Source organism: Rhea pennata, chromosome 2 (genome assembly GCF_028389875.1).
Source record: "Rhea pennata isolate bPtePen1 chromosome 2, bPtePen1.pri, whole genome shotgun sequence".
NCBI classification, from domain to species: domain Eukaryota; kingdom Metazoa; phylum Chordata; class Aves; order Rheiformes; family Rheidae; genus Rhea; species Rhea pennata.
Window position 1 is genome coordinate 112,543,877 of NC_084664.1, and position 20,699 is coordinate 112,564,575.

At 36.7% G+C, this 20,699-nt stretch overlaps 1 protein-coding gene across 6 annotated transcripts in view; it reads left to right on the plus strand.

Moving 5' to 3' along the window:
* Positions 1–20,699, plus strand: part of MYOM1 (myomesin 1) — an 84,163-nt gene that overhangs the window by 30,787 nt on the left and 32,677 nt on the right. For 3 of the 6 annotated variants that reach the window (XM_062570183.1, XM_062570180.1, XM_062570182.1), the window contains exons 11-22: positions 3,163–3,304; positions 4,866–5,065; positions 6,564–6,620; positions 6,986–7,110; positions 8,571–8,754; positions 9,818–9,992; positions 12,431–12,552; positions 13,551–13,568; positions 15,484–15,680; positions 16,880–17,006; positions 17,745–17,929; positions 18,975–19,089. In XM_062570183.1, coding sequence (XP_062426167.1) covers positions 3,163–3,304; positions 4,866–5,065; positions 6,564–6,620; positions 6,986–7,110; positions 8,571–8,754; positions 9,818–9,992; positions 12,431–12,552; positions 13,551–13,568; positions 15,484–15,680; positions 16,880–17,006; positions 17,745–17,929; positions 18,975–19,089 — 1,647 coding nt within the window. Of the gene's footprint in view, positions 1–3,162; positions 3,305–4,865; positions 5,066–6,563; positions 6,621–6,985; positions 7,111–8,570; positions 8,755–9,817; positions 9,993–12,430; positions 12,553–13,550; positions 13,878–15,483; positions 15,681–16,879; positions 17,007–17,744; positions 17,930–18,974; positions 19,090–20,699 lie in introns of all 6 variants that reach the window. The other 3 variants (XM_062570184.1, XM_062570181.1, XM_062570179.1) reach the window with 2 other exon arrangements.

Sequence of the window (20,699 nt, forward strand, 5' to 3'; positions counted from 1 at the left end):
AGAGAAACATGGACATACTGGAGCAAGTCTAGTAAAGGGTCACAAAGATGATTATGGGTTTGAAGGTTCAAGCATCTGAGGAGAGGCTGATACAGTTGGGATTGTTCAGCCTGAAAAAAGAGAAGGTTCAGGGAGATCTTATCAATGTGTAAATACCTGACAGGAAAGAGTAAAGTGACAGGCCCAGGCTCTGCTCCTCTGCTCAGTGGTGCCCAGTGACAAGACAAGAAGCAATGACCATAAACTTAAATACAAGAAAATCCATTTAAATATAAGATTTCCTTTTTTTTTTTTTTTTTTTTTTTTTTTTTTTTTTTTTTTACTGTAAAGTGATCAAACACTGTAACAGATTGCCCAGAGTTGTGGAGTCTCCATCTTTATGGAGGTATTTAAAACGCAGCTGGACACAGTCCTGCTCTGGCTGACTCTGATTTGAACAGGGGAGCTGGACCAGATGATCTCTAGAGGTGCCTTCCAATCAGAAAATTGTTCTGTACTTCTGTGATACTGTGAAGTAAAGCAGTAAAGTTGATGCAGCAATTTAAGTGTAGCGCTTCTCTGGATTTTATTTGCTTGTACCATGAAACACTTCAAATTTCTATTAGAGAGAATATATCCTTAAGAAGAGCCTTGGATATCAGGTTATGTACTGATTCTATATCTGTCCCAGCTGCTAAAAGCAGCTGAAGCATGTAATATTAATTCAAAAGACACTGGATATTCTTGGCTCTTAAAACATTCCCAGAATGGCATTGCTTTGCTAAGTCCAGCAGAACTGTGTAAGCCGCAGATAACAGCCTGCTCAGAAAACATGACTGAAGCAGATGTTTTGATCAATTGAAGAAAGACTCCATGGAAATAAGCATTGGTGACTATGTAACAAAGAGAATAAGACTTGCCTGTTTTGTTTTGTTTTAAATTGTGCTACCAATAAATATATTATTGGCTTTGTTCCTATTGCATCTTCTGGCGATACAGGTATGAACTGACTGTGAACCCATTGTCCCTTTCACAAGGATATCTTCCCTTTGATGAATTTGCCAAATTCTAATAAGATTAATTATATTCTTACTCTTTTGCTTATATGCTCCTTGCAGTCTCAATAGGTTAATGTATTTTCCACTGCTTTTCTTCATATGTACACAAAGTTGCTGCAAACAGTTAGCTAGCTGTGGTATTTAAATACAAGTGGTTGTCCTTCTGGGGCATGTAGGAATCCCTGTGTATTACTAAAGTGAGCGGGGTGCAGCACACTAATCAGGCTCATAATGTTAGGCTTTTGGACAGACTTGCCAAGATATTTGTTACTTTTCTGCCATGGCTACAAGTCAGCATTTGTCAGCAGGCAGTCAGGGATGAAATTCTAGCCCCTCTGAATCCAGTGAGCAGTGTTGATTGTCACAGTTATTTCCCAGTCAATCTTGGAAAGAGATCATGGTGTCTCATGTTCTGTCAAGTGGTAAATATGAGCAATTAAAGCCTTTTGTATAGAGATTATTGAAGAGAAATTGTTTTTTATTATTTTATGTTAAATGGCTTACTTACTTTGTTAATACCATTTTTAAAATATACCTACTTAGCCAAAATTATAACCAAGACTCAATAACTTTGGCACGGTTTCAAAAGCTCTATGTGATGCTACCATGCCTCTAAGAGTAAAGTGAGTTTTCTGAAGAAACTTTTTTATTTAATTAAGCATGTTAAATAAGCTTGTAAGGCATTTCTTTTGAAAGCTAAGAGCATAATAAATAGGAATTTCTGTATATTATAATAGAATATGCTGCAATGCCCTGAAACATCAAATGTTTTAAAAGATCTGGATTTTAGATGGAGTGTAAGAATAATGTTTGATAGCAAAGCATCATTTTCCTCCAAGTATATGTCTCTGTCTTGTCTAATACAGACCTTCTTTTGAAGTAGCTCACAACAGGTCTTGAAAAATACCACATGTAATTGTACAAATTGATGTTCATCTGTAGGGAAACAATCTCACCTCTTTCAAAGTCTTTCATATAATCTTCTTGCAAGGGCTATTTTTCCCTACAAGAATACTACCTCATCTAACAAATAGAAGTCTGATTATGTGAACAGTATCATTCCCCTGTTCCAGGCACTATGCTCTATTTTTTAAGTTTTAGAAAAGATTTGTCCACCACAGATGCTAGAGTCAAAGCCATTTGATATCAGGGTTCTCAGATTTGCAATAAATGTTTGAAAGGAAGAATATGTTTGTCCTTGTATAGTTTATATTCCAAAATAAAAATGTTTAATAGGGTTTTGATAATGTATGTTTAAAAAAGGTTTTGATATTTTTTCATTCATATCTAACCAAACAGCAACAATAATGGATTGTGAAGATAAGAAGATAAGGAATACCCATTTAATTCATTTTTTGAATAAAAAACTATTCAGAATTTTCTAGTAGCAACCAAAATCTAGCTTGATTGAAAATTCAGATTCACTGTGGACTCTGTCTAGTAATTCATCTCAGTTTAGATTCAAGTGACTTGTTTAGATTCTTCAGAAGGTATCTTTGCTCTGTTGCTGAGTATCCAGCAAGTAAGTTAGTCATTTCAGTGGACATCATTGTTAAAAAAAAGGGAGGCGGCAGATGAGGTTTTATCTTCCAGCTCTTGCTGTAATCAGGTGACATATAGTGAGGGGAGGGTCTCAGTTTCAGTAATATTTCATCAATCAGTATTTTCATGGAAGTATATGGCAGTAAGATCACGAAAGTGAAATGTATTTATTTGAAGATTGCAGTATTGTATATACAATGACCGAGTAATTTTGACTGAGTTATTGCCTGGCTACAAGGCAAAATGTCAGCCTGTTCTCCTAATTAGAATAGCAGGTAAATATATAGTCGACCAAAGTTTTGCTTCTGCTATATCTCTGACAGCTACCAAATCAAAATGAATGTTTCTAATTTTATTTCAAATGCCTAGATCAATTACATTTACAATATGCTGTAACATATGAAGTATTTGTAAATATTGAGAAGAGAAAAACAAAATCTAGAAAAACATTGATGGTATAAAAACAAACACTTTCTGAAGCCAGAAACCTTTTTTGCTCAGTAGGAAGAGGGTTTGATCCTTAAAGAGTAATTGTGAAAGAACTGTGGTTCACATTTGGAAATGCATCTTTCCATCCTGACAGATGCTGATGCTGAAATCCCAGGTGCCCCTGGAGCACCGCTGGATGTGCAGTGCTTAGATGCCAACAAAGATTATGTCATTGTTTCCTGGAAGCAGCCAGCTGTTGATGGAGGAAACTCCATCCTTGGATATTTCATTGATAGGTCAGTGAGTATGCCAAAGTGGAAAATTCATATTGCTGAGTATTATAAATCCAAAACCTAAAGACATGTTTAAAACCTACAGACATGTAGTTATTTTCGTTCTTATTGCCAGAGAATTTTTTTTTAATTTTCCGCTTCAAAATATTTATTTGTCATACTCTTTATTCCTGCAGCAACAACATACTGTCTTGTGGGCTCTTTGGGGCAAGGCCCACCTCTTTCTTTGTTTCTACTGTACTAAACACAACTGTTGTATTGTTTGAGCTGCAGTACACCTTTAGATCCACCTACCAAAACCAGTATGCTTTCTAGTGTAAGACTCAAGAAGATGCTATCTGATACTAGTCTCTGGGCTGTTACGGATTTTCCCACATGACCTTTGGCAAATCTCGAATTCTATCTGTGCATCAGTTACTGAGATGGTCTTGATAGCATTTACCTTCCTCAGAGAACATTGCAAATACGAAATCTATTAAAGAAAACACAAAGGATCAAATACTACCGAAGATATTTAGGCACTCAAGTTTACAGCTAGGCTAGCATCTAATTGCCTGGGAGTGTGACTGAGTTGCTCAAAGTGATATGTATAATCAGCTAAAGCTAGAACCAAAACTTGGGCATTCTTAGCCCTAAGCAGATATCTGAACCACAAACCCACTCTGAGTGAGACAATAACATTTTTCAGAAAAGGAAGGCTAAGATGTACCAAAAAATCTAGGTAGACAGTACCACATTCACTTCAATAAATACCTCAGAAGCAATAAAAAGTCTTTCCTGAGCTGCTACTTCATACTCCTGTTGACCAAGTTCCTAGGCACTGGGAAGCCATCTGCAATGGCTGCTTCTGCTTCTCTAAGCCTAAGTCTCTGCTGTCCCTGCTGCTGTTTTTCTCTTCCTCCAGCCAAAAATCAGCCTCTTGCCATGTGTGAGGCTTATCATCAGTGAGACACCTACTACTCCCACTTCTGCAGTGTTTGTGGCCACATCTCAGTCTCCCTGGGCAACCCAAGTGGCATTTGAAGTGAGGTCTGGCTGAGTGCCCCACTTCAACCATTTTCACAAGCATCTAGGTGCTAGGTTGGCCATTGAACTCATGACAAAGCTTTTTGTGTCCTGTGAAGCCTATTAATTTGCTGGGTGAGCAAAGCAGCCCACTGAGCACTGTGCATGTAAGATGATCCAGCTGGCTTCCAGAAACTGCAAAGGCTGCATGTATTTCATGTCCCTTGAAGTGTGCTGAAACTGGTGCTCCCTAAAGATCCTGGAGCATACTTTGAAGGGTTTAAACAGTGGAGTTCAGCTCATGAATAGCTTTAGGTTTCTTCCTCAGTTCAGGCAAGAAGGAGCTCAGCTGCAAGGGATTTAGTGCATTCCTAGATGGTTCATCACTCCCTTCATGCAGCTGCTTTGATGTCACCAGCTTTAACACTGCTGTGGAAACTGGTATGATCAAGCCAAATGAATGTGAACAGATGGTGAAACTGTGTGTGTGGGGGGGTGTGTACCCTGAGTTTGCATTTTTTTTCTTCCCAGTTCTACTCTTGCTGTTTGTATTTTTCAGATGTGAGGTTGGCACCACCCACTGGACCCAGTGCAATGAGACACCAGTGAAGTTTGCTCGTTTTCCTGTCACTGGCCTGATTGAAGGCCGCTCCTATATTTTCCGAGTCCGAGCTGTGAACAAAGCTGGCATTAGCCTACCATCCCGGGTGTCAGAGCCCGTGGCTGCACTAGATCCTGCTGACAGAGCGAGGCTTAGAAGTAAGGGATTCTTTTTCTACACATTGCCTGAAAGTTTTGAGAAATAGTAACTAGTGGAAAAGTGTGACTATTTACTCGTAAGACTTCTAAATCCCACTAGAGGGCGCAATACCAAAACAAAATAATCTTTGGAGCTAGGTTTGCCAAGAAGAAATTGTCTCAGTGCTCTTTGCACAAAGCACTCTAATGCCCAGATGGCTTTTGCTGACTACAGTGCTGCGTTCCGTGCTTGCAGGAAGACAGGAAAAGGTGCAGGGGAGTTAAACTGCCTGTGCTTTTGTCCAAATAACTAAACAGCTGAGCAGATTCTGTGAACAGTCTCTCTGTGCTAGAGACAAGGGTGACTGATTCTGTCCTCATGTGACGATCCATGTCTTGCAATAAACTCTATAAAATGCTGGGGTAGCCCAAGAGAGAACTGATCCAAAGCTTACTTAATGTTAACTTAAAGTTAACATTTGGCAAGCCAAGGACTTTTTTTATTGTGACCTGGCAAAATCCCAGAAAAAAGGCTTTGGTGAGAATTTTAACTAAAAGGTTACTTCAAAATCCTTGTCTACCATATGCCAAGAACATATGTCTAAAATGTAATTATTTCTACTCAGTTCTCCAGTTTGACAATTTAAAATGATCAGATGTGAAGAGGTTCTACGCTTAAATTGCATGCAAAGCCACAGGGCTTTTCAACTTTAGTGGAAAATGCGGAAGCTGTCTTGGAAGAGGAAGCCTGATCTTGGTGGCCTATTCCCATTCATATGTCTTCTCCTTCATGGTCCACTTTTCTTCCTATCTTCTCCCTCTCTGTTAGCATTTATAAAACAAATCAGCGAATGTAAGGTGCAAGCATATGGAGGAGAAGAACAGCAACTGCAAAAATTATCTCTGAAAGTGTCCTGACCTGAGTTAATAGCTCAGTATAAAACTGTGATAATTCTGAGATTTTACATCCTAATTACATAGGGCACTCTGAGAGAGTCATATCAAGTCAATATGATATGCTGAGTCATGATGAGTAATTTCTGTTTGTAACTCTGACTTGTGTTTTGAAAAGTGGTAATGAGAGGGAAAATAGGAAAACAGAGACAAAGACCAGCCTGCAGGAATTTGGCAGTTTTTCTAGTGAGTGAGCTGTTAAACATTAGTAGAGTAGAGAAAATAAACTTTAATTTGATTTTCTAAAAATTATGTGTTGAATAAGCTGAATACTTGTGTCTGCGACTTAAGTGATTTCCATGACATTTCAGCAAGGAATATATATCTCAGTAAGTCAATTTTTTCTAGCTATATTGACTGTTGAACTATTCTCAATATACAACCTAGTCACCCAAAAACTAGTCTGGGTATCTCTACATGAGTAACAATCACAGCAGAGACTGAAAATGGAGCTCATGTGTTAGCTTTGAACCACTCAGTTCAGAAAACAGAAAGACATTTTTCTAGTTATTTGAACCATTCCTGTTGTCTCTCATTTCTATGATATCTCTGACATTTGTTTCAGGTCACCCTTCGGCTCCCTGGACTGGACAGATTATTGTCACTGAAGAAGAACCTGCAGGTAAACCTTTGCCTGCAAAAATCTGATGTGAAGCTGATGTAAAAAAAATAGGAGAACTCTCAGTGAAGTCAGTGGACTTTGGTACACACCCAAAGTTCATTGTTCTTAGAGTCACCTGACCTTTAATAACTCCAAACTTAGTTGTCTTCAGGACCAAATAAACACACATGCTTACAGTTAAAATGAGGACATTTAAACTCAGAATTGAGATGACTTCTAATTCTACAATTAAAAAAAAAGATATCAAGCCATATGAATAATTGTTCTATGCTTTAATTAAAATGAAGTTATAGGATTAATTCTGACACAAATATGAAGGAATTAAAACCCAACTCCTTTTCCTACTTTTCTTCCTTGTTCTTCAGAGGGTGTTGTTCCTGGTCCACCTACAGACCTCCAAGTTATTGAAGCCACCAAGAACTATGTTGTGCTTAGCTGGAAACCTCCTGGACAGCGGGGACATGAGGGTATTATGTACTTTGTGGAAAAGGTAAAACCAGAGAAAATCATAAGCATGTAATGGCAGTCTTTCACATTTGCTTTGCCATCTCTTGCAATGTTTCTTAAGCCAAATGAGACTTTCAAACTAGGGCTAAGATTGGAACTTACAGCTTGTACACTTCATCAAGATGACTGTTACTTTACTGTTACGATGATCTAAGAAGAAAAGAAAGAAGGGAAGTATTAAAGTGGATATAGAATGTGTCTCACACCCTAATACCCTTTCCTGAATTGTGTCATATGCCTGTCCTAGGATAGATAGGCTGCCAAACTCTCTCTATGATGAGAAAGCACAAGGCAAAGTCAGTTTTATATATATATATTATTTGAATAAATTAAGCTTGTCTTTTGGGACAGTGCTAACATTTTCTATGGAGGCATTCTTCCAGAGAGTTTCTTGGCATCAACTCTTTCTTCTTGAGCTTCTACTCCATTTACTTCTCCAGCTCAACAAAGCTGACACAAAAATTCTTTTCTAGAACAGAATCAGTTTAAATTTCAATGTCTGCTTTTCTGAGCCTTCTTTATATGACTGCTGGTCTAGAATATCCTTTACTACCACTCTTTTTACTAGCATCTCATGGCTCCCACAAACTTGCATATCAAACTTTTCTATATCAATCTAGAGCTGTCATCCTGGGAGACATAAATATCTTAACATTACATGGTTTTCATGTCTTGTGAAATTTAGTCTAAATAAATGAATTTCACTTAGCAACAGAGAGGATGACTATATGAATTTAGAATTTCCATATAAGAAAGCTTTTTAATAACCTATTGCATGCTGAATACTCAGCACTGCTGTCACGTATTCAGATGTCTTCATGAGAAATTGAACTCTCTCCAGAACAAGGACCCATTATTTGAAATTTACATAAAATGTACTGACAAAAATTGTATCACTCATCTTAATAGTATAACTGACTATCATATGCAGAACTTCTAGCCACAAGAATACAACTCATAAATTAAATACAGTTCCTTTTTTTCTGGAAAATGATGGCTAAGTCCTTACTAATTTTGGAAGCCACCCCAAAGAGATTCTCAGGAGTGGCACAAGAGCATCTAGAAGCAATGTGGTGATGTCAGACCTTTGTTCTTCAGATAATGTTGAACTTCTGCAGAACTTCTTTTAAAATGGTCCTAGAGTACAGTTCAGAACTGTAGCAATAACAGCACATCATAGGTGTAGAAAGAGGTTTAGTTTGGGTATACTAAAAACGGTAAGCTTGATATGTATGTTTTCTGGAGTAGGTCATCATCTGGCAGAATCATAAGTTTTGAAATCCACGCGTTCTGTGGAGCAGGCAAAAAAAGGAACGTTACTCTATTCTCCATAGCAGACATGTTTGACAGTCCAGGTAGAAAGCCCTGGCAGGTTAGATCTTCAGCTTCACTCTGTCTTTCAAAGAGTTTTGTTCCAAAGATAGTTTCTGGGTTTGATTGCAGTGTATTGCTGGCACAGAGAACTGGCAAAGAGTGAACACAGAGATCCCTGTCAAGTCTCCTCGCTTTGCAGTTTTTGATTTGGCTGAAGGCAAATCCTACTGCTTCCGAGTTCGCTGTTGCAATTCAGCTGGAATTGGTGAGCCTTCAGAAGCAACTGAAGCTACTGTGGTGGATGACAAACTTGGTAAGTGTGTGGTCATATGTATCAAATTAACCTCCACGGTATCTTTTCAATTTATGACATAACTGTTCTCTCTGAAGACATACAGCTGTCCAATAACTAATTGAAGTATGAAGAGTAGTTGATGATTTACTTCTTCTAATTAAGATAACGTTGCTTTGGGTTGTTGAACCTTTAATGTATAGTTAGATGACAGATGCAAAACAAGGAAATTAAGCTTTAAATAATGATGCCAAGAACTGCAAAGGCAGCAAATAGTGAAAGAAAATGAAAACTCGGGGAAGTATAAAATGTTTTGTTTTACTTACAGTCTTTATTGAAAATAAGTCCCAGACATCTCAGAGTTTAATCTTCCTTGTTCGCCAAATTAAACAAAAGTGAAGAATTTAATACTTACATGGATGTAGAGAATATTTCTATTGGAGTAAAATCCAATATGTTCGCCAAAGGAAAGCATCAGTAGCAGTAACACAGATCTGAACCAAATGCCCAAATTGTTTCTGTTTATTTCATATTGTTTCAGTTCTCAGAACGGTTTGATGTGCATGAATTAGGAGGAGAGTGAAATAGAGCTCTTCTCAAAAAACACTTTAGATTCATGTCAGTACTTAAAGGGGGCACTAGGTTCTGACTCATTCTGTGAGCTGTACAAAATCCTTAAATGTGCACCTAAAACTTCTTCCCTGTAGAAAGCTCCAAATCACATCTCTTGTGGAGACATGCAGTGCAGGGGAACAGACTAAATCTAATCTGAAGGAAATGTCCTCAACAATGCAATGCCCTGAGCATATGCAGTGGAGATGCAAGGAACCTCACTACCAAAAAAAGCTTGAATCTACTGATTCCATCCTGTTGTGCCAGATTACTTGGTGATACAGATAAAACTAGCAAAGAGTTTATAAATTTAAGAGCTGAATTTTGTATAAATCAGGAAACATGAGGTCAGTGGAGTTAAAAGAGTATTGTGGTAATATAATTAAGAATAGAACATCATTTTTTTTTTTTTTTTTTTTTTTTTTGTAAATTTTGACTGACTAGTCATTTTTTTTTCTATTTCCCTCCCCAGATATTCCTAAAGCTCCTGGTCGTATTATGCCAACTAGGAATACAGATACCTCAGTTGTTGTCACTTGGACAGAACCTCCAGATGCCAAGGAACTGGTGGGGTATTACATTGAGTCAAGTGTGGTTGGATCTGGTTGTTGGGAACCATGCAACAATAATCCAGTGAAAGGCACAAGGTAATGACTTTAAAAGAATGGAAATTACCATCACAGTTTTTATAATTTACTGGTTTATGTGCTTTTCAGCCATTAGTAGTAGTAGCAGTAGTAGTGGTAATTGCTCTGTGATAGCCAAAAGGCCGGAATCACTCTTACAAGGTGAATTTCCTAAGATGCTATGAAGACATATTTCAAAATGTGGTTCTTGTCCAAAAGGAATTTATAATCAGCCTTATCTTAAAAACCAATTAGTCAATGGGGAAAAAATGTGGATATCGTCAGGGAAGAAAAGAGAGACAGTTCACTAGTTTTAGCTTCCGTACAACCTATCAGTTTGATGAAAAACAGTACAGTAAGGAATGAGTGAACTTACAATGTGTAAAACTAAACTGCATAATGTTTGGAAGCAAAGTTCTTCATTTGGAAGACTGTTGCAAACACTTCTGGAACTGTATATTCAGAATGTCAGGAGGAAATTTGTACTATATTAGTCTAACAATATTACTTGCTAATTGCTCCTTCACTTGCAGTTATAATGATATTAATGAACACTCTTAAATATTGCATATGGAGTTCACTTTTCTTACTGACATGAACGTTATTCTCTACTCAGCAAAATTAACCTAGACTTAAACCTTCGCAAACTAAATCAGATGTGGGCAAATGAGGGTTTTCTTTGAGTAAGGATTTCAGGTTTAGAGTCTAAAGGAATTGAACTTGAACCCAATATACTCATGTCAATCCAGAAGCGACCCTTGCTTGTTATGATTGATTATAGTTATTTGTATTTGCTATCCATGATAGCTCTTATTACAAAAAATGTATCTCTTCTAAATGTTGTTGGACCAACTCTGTTGTTTAGAAGTGCAATTTAAATGCTGAAAGTATCAAGAGCACCTAAAAAAACCCACTCTCTTGAGCACACCCAAGATTATTCCATGTAAGTCTTCCTTTGTGCATATAATTGCAGATGGCTGTGTTTGCCATTATTACATACTTTCACATATACTTCCCTGATGTATACTGTGGTTAAATAAAATGTTGGTGGAGTTTATTGCTCTGTGATTTTTTCAAGATTTGAAAACATGATCTTTAACCAGCCTAGAAACAGAAAATATTGTTCTTCATTGCTATATATTGTTACGTAATTACACTGCTTAGGTTCCTATTACCACATTTTTAATTTATGGGATATGATGTATGATAAAGGCATGCACAACCTATCTGTTAACTATTGGCTTTTCTGGTTGAATCAATCAAAGCATTAGCTGTAGCTCACTGTTTGCATTATGGAGTAAATTTTGATGTTTTGAATTTGTTTTCTGTGTACATCCCGCAAAAAGCAAGCGCTTTGGAAAAGTCTGGTAGCAGGGCCAATGAAAATTCTGCTCTGAAAATTTTATTCAGGATATATTTTTTTTCCTCCCCAAAATGCTCTTTTGAAATATATTTTATGTTTTCCATTTTATTTTTTCCCTGTACATCATTGCATGATGTCAGCACTGGTTGTGTAGGGTATGACATTATGAAATAGGGCAAAGTGAGAGTAATATGAAATAAAATACATTCAAAATGCATACTAAAAATCAAAATACACTTTAAAAATTAAATTTTGTTTTGAAATGAAGTGTTGGAATTTCCAAAATGAATTTTTTCTGAGGAACTGTTTTCAGTCTTAGGAATTTTGTGTTCTCAGCGTGGGCACTGGTAACAATCTATGATTTTCTTTTTTTTTTTTTTTTTTGTTTAATCATAATGTAATCCCAGAGAAAAACTATTCTGATAGAAGAATTTGACTGAATTAGATTATTGTGTCATATCTATAAGCAAGAAAGTGAAGTTAATAATGCAGCACAGTTTTTTTGCTGTTTTACAATGCACTGTAATTTTTGTGAACGCTATAATTTTTCATTTATGATTGAAAGTTAATTATATGAAATTGTGCTAACCAGATATCTTTTACTTATGTCATGAAGGTATCCCACAAGCAAATATATTTTTTATATATATGTGTGTGTTTATATATATGTTATATGTGCATATGTATAAACACATATACACATTTTATTATACATTATGTATATTATATATACATATATCTTATATCTGCAGATTTTTGTGTTATTTCTATTAGGAAGTATGCATTTTGTATTCCAGCACTGAGCAGGAGATAGACCATCAAGGAACACATGAACTCCTATAGTCGTAGCTGGGAATGAGTACCACTGAAAAAGGATATGTCTAAAAGATATGTTTTTAGGCATTATCTTCTTTGTGTGAATGAAACGCTTAGGTACATCCTGTAGTCTCACTATCATCAGAGTGCTCATGTTATGTTTTATCCTCAGTTATCAGAAACCAGAATAAATTTTTTGGATAAATGTTTTCCTTCCTTCCTTAAGATTGCTATTTTCTTCATAATACTTTATAAATATTTTGTTAATGGTTTGTTTTAGATTCATTTGCCATGGGCTCGTCACTGGTGAGAAGTACATTTTCAGAGTGAGGGCTGTTAATGCAGCTGGACTCAGTGAATTTTCAAAGGAATCAGAGCCTATAGAAGTGCAAGCAGCTATTGGTAAGCTATTTCCCATTGCTCCGTTCAGTGTTGAATATGTTTTTTTTTCAGTACAGATATCTTAGCAATTATTTGTAACTAATTGTTTCGTTTTAAAATGCTGTCCACAAATAATGATTTACCTGTAGATTATAAGTAATGCCTCACAGTCATACTTTCACAGTCACTGCACTTCTGTAGACTGTTCACCTTCACCATCCAGTCTTCTTCAGGTGTTTCTTGTGAACCACTGTAAGAGAGCACTGCCAAGTTCCCTTCACAGTTATCCTGGAAAATGGAATGCCATTCTGATTCCATGATATGGTATTTATCATCTCTAATACACATCATCCTGTATAAAGGCAATTTCTAAGAGCTCTGTTTTCATACCTCAACCTAATAATAAATACTGTAATGTTTTTTTGTAAACCTTTAATAACTGTGTGTTCTCCCTTTGTTGATTAATTATTTCTGTTTGCCAGTGCCTGAACTAATCCATAAGATTAATGAGACCACTGGACTAGAAAAATTGTATGTCTGCAACACCCTCACTCTCATTTGTATCAAACTCACATACCTCACAACCTTAGAGCAGAAAGATGTGGCCTGAAGGCAATTTTGTGATATCGTTTTAAAAGGATCATAAATACAACCTAGAAGATCTAATGCTAAAATAAATGTACCAAGTGAAGATTACCATTAACTTTCCATATTTCTTCTGCTCTGAAAAAACAGACAGTATTAAAAGAGCATTGCTTGTGAAGAGGTTGAGAGGTATTCTACGCATTCCAAATGTTTGTGAATCCAAGCTTAGCATTCTGTCCTTAAAAAATGTGATTTGCTATATTTTGCCTGTATTGTTCATTGTATGCATTTCTTCATTCTGTTGAGCAAATGAAGAAAAAGCAATGCCTTCTAATTCAATATGTCTTTGCTGTTTTCTGGCAATTGTAGGGGGAGGATTGCTTCATGGATGCCTTCTAATTCAATATGTCTTTGCTGTTTTCTGGCAATTGTAGGGGGAGGATTGCTTCATGGTGTGTGTCCTGAACTGAGTGGTAAAGCTGATGGACTAACAGACTGCACTACCAGTTGGGAAGGCATGCATGAGTCCTTCCAGCCTATCTTTGACACAGATGCTTTGCTAAAATGCAATGCTAAATTTAATAGAGACACACTTCCCAGTAGTTCTGACAAGCTGGGGAACACAGGAGACAATTACATGAGAGAAATGGTTAAGGATGCTACTACATCTGCACCACAAAAAGTTACTGCTAAGCAGGCAAGTAAGTCTCGACCCGGGGATCCTTTGACATTGGAAAAGGTGAAAGAGAAGAAAGATATAGGTGAGAGTTACTGAAATAAATAGATTTCGCTGCTTTGGTACATTTACTTCAGATATATGTAACTTCTGCTCATCCACGTCACCAGAGAACATTTTTCTCCAGAATGCTTTTTCTATCAGAGCCGTTAATTACATGCTCAGCTCTCCATTAAGATCATTATGCATGTAATGATATCAGAGATCATTTCACATACCTAGTGGCTGTTGACAGTGAAACATATACATCCATTTACTAATTTAATGGTTTGTTTGATTACATATTAATGTATCCAAAATAGTGTATGATTTCTAAATCACGTTAGTAATTTGTTCTTGGCTACCTGCTCTCTGCATTACGTACATGTGAAGGTCACAAAATCTGATTCTGATGGTAAGCATGCAAATTTCTGTTGTGTTAAGATACAGGAAGATCCTGCGTTATTTTATGCCTAGGCTACAGCTTATCCTCTTAAGTTGCAATGCTAGGGAATATTGTGTTGTAGCTCTGACTTGACAGTAATATGTAATAAGGAAAACTTAATAATTTGAGGGCACATACAAAAAATATATATTATATGTTGTCTACACCTTAACACCCATCACACTTAAGAAATATGGAGCTTGAATTTCGTTTAAGTCCTGGTACCTGGCCACTGAACTAAATTCCTCCCCAGGCTTCTGAAGTGAGACTCAAAAAGCTTGACAAAACACTGAACAGTAAACAAACTACAGGTATCTGAGGCCAGCTGACACTAAAATAAAACAATAAAGACAGAAGAAAACATATATGATGTAGAATTTCCATCAAAAACAGGACTTCAAGGTCATAAGTGCAGCTCTTAACTGGCTCATGACATATTGGATGTGTGCAAATATTTCCCCACTGGACATAGAAGTGGCATTAGAAGAAAATGGGTGTAGTTCTTGAGATGAGGTTCATGATTTCTGTATTAAAAAAATGTAATAAAAGGAGGATTATACTGCAATGTTTTTTAAAAGTAAGTTCCAGTAACAGACATATTCCATTTCTGATCAGTCTACAGTGGCTGTGATCATGCTTCCTTCCATTAAGGTAAGATTATATGAAAGGTGCAATGATAACGTTTGCACAGTATATAAATTAAAAAAAAAAAAAAAAAAAGGAGCAGATAACCTGCATTCTGTGAAGGAAAGAATGTGGGCCTATAAAAAAAAGGAACTAAAGCAAATATTGTATGTATGAAAAAGAGTTTGCTTTCAGCAAAAGAAAACAAATCATTGCATCACCTTTATTTTTTTTACTTTTTTTGTAATGTTAGTTTTAGTTCCTCATTTTTCACAATTTTAAAGTAAGTCCTGATCACTTACATGAGCGCTGCAATTGCAACACAGTTTTTCACTATGTATCAGCTTGCTTCTCAAAAGACAAATGATCTTGAAAATTAAATCCAATGTAGTTTGTTTTTTACCATTTGGTCTATGGAAGCTTCTATCCTGCATTTCTGATTCCAGCAAGATTTTCTTTGACCACACAAAGACATTTTCCTGATTAGGAAATGCAGGAAGGGGCTACCTGGATACAGTAACAAAATGCCTGTTTTACTAATAAAATGCTACTTTCTATTTATGTGTTATTCATGTTGAAACAGCTGCTCCATCTCCACCTTATGACATAATGGTACTAGAGAGTGTTCGTGACTCAATGGTATTGGGATGGAAACAACCTAAAGTCACTGGTGGTACTGAAATTACTGGCTACTATGTGAACTATCGTGAAGTAATTGGTGGAGTTCCTGGGAAATGGATGGAGGCCAACATTAAGCCCGTTAGTGAGAGGGCATATAGGGTAAGAAGTTAATCTTTATGATTGCTTTGGATATACTAGAATTATGCAAACAATATTTTCAAAACAGATCTGAAAGACAGATTAGGATGAATTACAATTCAGTTTACACATTGCTGTTTAGAGAGTTTTTTATCCACAGCAGATATTTCTGCTCTGTCTTCTCATATGCAAATACCATAAGTATATTAAGAATCACAATATTTTTCATTCCTCTATTTTAAGAATCTTTGCTGTAAGTGATATACATTATTACACTATTATATGACACTTCAGAAGCGTTTTGGTTAATATGTTGTGCAACTGCAACTTCTGGTGCTACACAAATTATGTAGCACAGTGAAATACTATACTGCTCTACTTTGTTGTTAGTGTTTATGTCTCAAAGTGAAGAAGAGTACCTGTTCATAGCTATAGGATGGAGTGGAGTTTATAGGAGTGGAGTGTATAGGTTTAATGCAATGTCTAGCTCTTTGCTTCTATTCTGTAACACATAAATCCTCCTGGTAAACACTTTTATCATCCATATACCTCTCTATTTTCTACTGAATTATTTGTTAAACTCATTTAAACCTCTGTGCTACATTATTTGTGAACTTATCTATTAGTTTAGATAAACAGCCATCATCTGTGAATTCTTTCCTCTAGTCATAGTCTGAATTTTCTTAAGTAAGGCCCTCGCAATTAATGGCATTGCCACTGGGCTTGGTTGACTTAGCTGCAGTGCTCACTGGCACTGTAACCAGGTTTGTGCCAGCTTCTTCCTCTGATTTGTTCTTGACCCAATTTAGAGGTACAATGCTATCTATAACCTAGTGGAGCTGCTATACAAAAGCAGTACAAGAACTGTGCTGTTTTTCACACTGCTGCAAGGACAACTCTTGCCTTAAGCCAGTTTACTCTGGATCACGAGACAGATTCATATAATTGTTGTTTAGCAATACTCTGCTTCCTCCCTGACTACCAAAGTTCCTATCGGTAAGAAAAGTGTTTTACAACTTGAACGTGCTTAGAAAATTCATGTATGCTCTACCACTAATTAGAGGGGAAGCCAAGATAGTTATCAGTTTATATATAATTTTAATAAACATTTAATTCTTCATGCATTTAAAAGCATGCTTATATTTTGAATAATTGGCATTGTGGTTTCCTTTTGAAGCTTTAATCCAAAGTTAATAAGAACCATTTTGTTGGTTGCACAGATTCAAAATCTGAAGGAAAATATGGTATACCAGTTCCAAGTTGCTGCTGCTAACCTGGCTGGGGTTGGGACACCCTCCCTACCCAGTAAACCCTTCAAATGTGAAGAATGGACCATTGCTGTACCAGGTAGGATCCTGAGAGGGATGCAATTACTTGCAGCCACAGTATGCTCTGTAGCCAAAACCCTAAGTTCTCAGTGCCCTCAGTTTCAGGAATCAATGGGCACTGAAGTTCATACCCATGCTTTAATCTCCGTTGCTGTGATTTAGTACAGTTATGTAGATGCATTAAACAATCCCATTTAACTGGTAATATTTTACAAACAGCTTATATTTTCTTTATCTTTCCTGCTTGATTTCTTTACTGTCTGCCACTGTGCTTCCTGGTTTAAATTGCAGACATAAATACCTGTCTAAGGTACACAGAAGGAAAGAATGAGTCTCTGTAACCCCTATCTAAACATATCACTGCAAGGCCAGATCACTGGTCTTTTAACACTCATCAAAATTAGAGAAAACAACCTCCATTGACTTCAGTGGACTTTAGAACAGGCCTTGAAGCAGCATATTAGCTTAATAATTAACTTATCTCTCTGACTTTGGAGATTGTCATTTTTGTTTGTTCATGAATATTTGATCAAGATATCAAATCTCAAAAAATAGGATTGTTTACTGGGCTAGTCTTTTTAATAATTATGCGTTGTATTTATATCTGGGTTAGATCTGATACAATAGAACTGCACCTGTTATGTCAGCTCTGAATATAGAATGTAGTGCTTGGTTTGGGTTTTCGAAATCTTACGCATTGGCCTCCTATGGCCTTTATTTAGTAACTTCAACCCTAACCTCTATTCTTGCCTTTCAGGGCCACCCCATGATCTCTCATGCATAGAAATTAGAAAAGACTCTTTGGTTTTATTGTGGAAGGAACCAGTTTATACTGGTCGTAGTCCTATAGCTGGTTATTATGTTGATATAAAAGAAACTGAAGCAACAGAGGAACATTGGAGAAGTGTCAATGAGAAGCCACTTCAAAAGAGATTCTTGAAGGTACAATAGTTTAAGATTCAAATACAGATATAACCTTGAGGAAATCAATCTTAGCTATACCATTGTATTTTGATCATATCTCCATACAATTAAACACCTAGTAGGCTATGTTGTGCCTAAAACACACCCATGTGATGTTAGTACAGTTGGACAAGACTATAACTTGGAAGAGAATCTGGCAGACAAACTTAAAAATAAAAGCAAGCAATACTAAACCCAAATATTGTTCTTATAACATAGGAGACATCCCTAGCTTTTTCTAGCCCAAAGTGAAAGATAGACATCACAGTACAAAAAAAAAAAAAAAAAAAAAAAAAAAAAAAAAAAAAAAAAAGATGTGATAATGTGGCAGATGATTCTTTCTAACATAAAGTACTCTCTATGCACATTTCACTGCAAGTTAAACCCATGTTTTTTGCACTATTATGATGCATCATTTTGTGGAAAGATTTCTCAACAAAGGATCAACTGTATCTCAGTTCTAGAAATATATTTGAAGTAGGTTTGCTATTTTTATGCTTTTCAGATCATTTGAAAGATATTCACTTCAAGGTGTGATCCTTTCATACCTTTTTAATGGGATATTTGCAAGTATTTAAAGTTGCTATGATTCCTCAAGTCATTACAGTTAACAAAAAATGGCCTGTTTATAAACTGGTGTGGCTAGCACTTTTACCTCAATAATTTTATTTTTAAACATCAGAACTGACCTGCAGTAAAAGGCTATACAGTTTCAGAGGTCAGCAGACATAAATTAAAAACATCCTGTTCCAATGATAATGTTCCTTTTCAAAGAAATGATTGACAGTTGTGACACTGTTTAAATGTTAACTATGCATACAAGGAAGGAACAAACTAAACAGATTAGTCATGTCACTCTGGAATTGAAAAAAACACAAGGAAGAAATATTTGTCAAATGAAAAAGGAGGAAAACAAAAGAGAAAGAAAATATGATTGTCAAGCATCCAAACTGATACTGTAAGAAGTGTGATATTAATATCAGTGTCTTGTAGCAAATCATGGTCTTATATTTGCTTTCTCCAGATAGGTGGCCTCAAAGAAGGTGTGAGCTATGTGTTCCGTGTGCGGGCAACAAACCAGGCTGGTGTTGGGAAACCGTCAGATATCACTGATCCTGTTGTAGCTGAAACACGACCAGGTTTGTAAGAAATCCTTCCTTTTTTGCATCTTATTTAAACAGGCTCTTTGCGCAATGTGTTTATATACAGACTGCATGCAAAGAACCTGACCCCTCTCAAGTCAGGCTTGTTTACTTCACAGGAAAAGCGTTGAGGGTCATATCTTACTTTTCAGATATATTTTAAGGTCAGATCAGATTTTCTTACCATAAATACTTGCCCAGGAATTTAAAAAAACACTAAGTTGTAAGATGTGTATATATCTATGAATACAGGCATAAATATTGGACCCACTAAGATCAGCACAACCAAAAAACTCTACAAATGTAGGTTTTGTCTTTTCTGTGCTAAATTAGTTATTTATGCTGTATCTCTCCCTCTTCTTTAACTTATGTAATATGCCTGAGGAAAAGGTAAAATAATATGTTCTTTTTTTTTCCCCTTGACATTTAAATTAAATATTTTAAACAATTTAATGAAATAACTGTGGAGACCATCTTCAGCAGGAATTCAAGTGCAACTGTTTGCCATAGACATCATTGAAGTCTGGCTCCAGTGTGTCTATAACGTGGGCAAGGAACACAGGAACCAGTACAGAGGTGCAGAATCTCCATATAGTTAGACCTGAACTTCAGAAAATCCTTGAACTTTGTATAGGTACCATATGTGAGCTGGATCAGAGTCATCAGCCTTTTGTCACCAGAAACTGTTTTCTAACAGAAAACACAACCATGGGCATATGTCTCCGAGTGCCTTCCTTTCTTTGTCCTCTTCTGTGGATAGAAACTTACAGCTTTTTGCCTATTCGTAAGAGCTGGAACTATAGATGTAAAACTAAAAAGCCCACAAATTCTAGAATAAAGCAATTTTAAAACTGTGGTCTACTCATGTATAGACCATGTTATAAACGTAGGGGCTTGCAAGATGCAAAAATTAACTCTAACATATCTTTAATAAATCTAGCGTAAACATATTATGAAGTAAAAAGATATAGAACTATAACCCTGCCTAGAACCACCATATGCCCTCTTCTACACAGACAAGTTCCTTTTTGTTGCCCACAGAATGTCTTAATTGATCCCGCCTCGGGAAGCTTCTAAGAGCCCTGAAAGAGAAGGAAGGAAGAGGGGCCTGCCATGTCAAGCAGTGGCAGGCAGGACAGCTCAGGGCCTGGGCAGCCAGCAATGCAGAGCTTGAGCGGTGGTGCAGGGACGTCTAGGGCTAGTACAGGCAAAGGAGATGACTACCTGGGCAGCCCACTACCTACTCGGCCTACATCTGAGCCCTGGCAGTCAGGCTGCTTCTGCTCAAGGAAATACTCGGAGTTTATCTGAGATAGTATCAACTGTGGCAGGGGGAGCAGATGCCTCTGGGGATAATCTGTTCCCATGCCCACCCTGACTGTCCTAGGAGCATTCTTCCAACATCCTTTTACTGGTTCTAGGTCCATCTTAACCTCTCCTATTCCCACAGCAGGACTGGGCCAGTTCTCATAAAGAGCTAGTCCTTATGCTGGGATAGCAAAAATCCTAAAATGCCTTGAAATAGGTCTCAGTGAGGCCATAATTTCTGAAAGCCTGAAAAAGGAGGTGTCAAGCTGAGTATGTAAAAAAATTAGAAAACTTGGAGT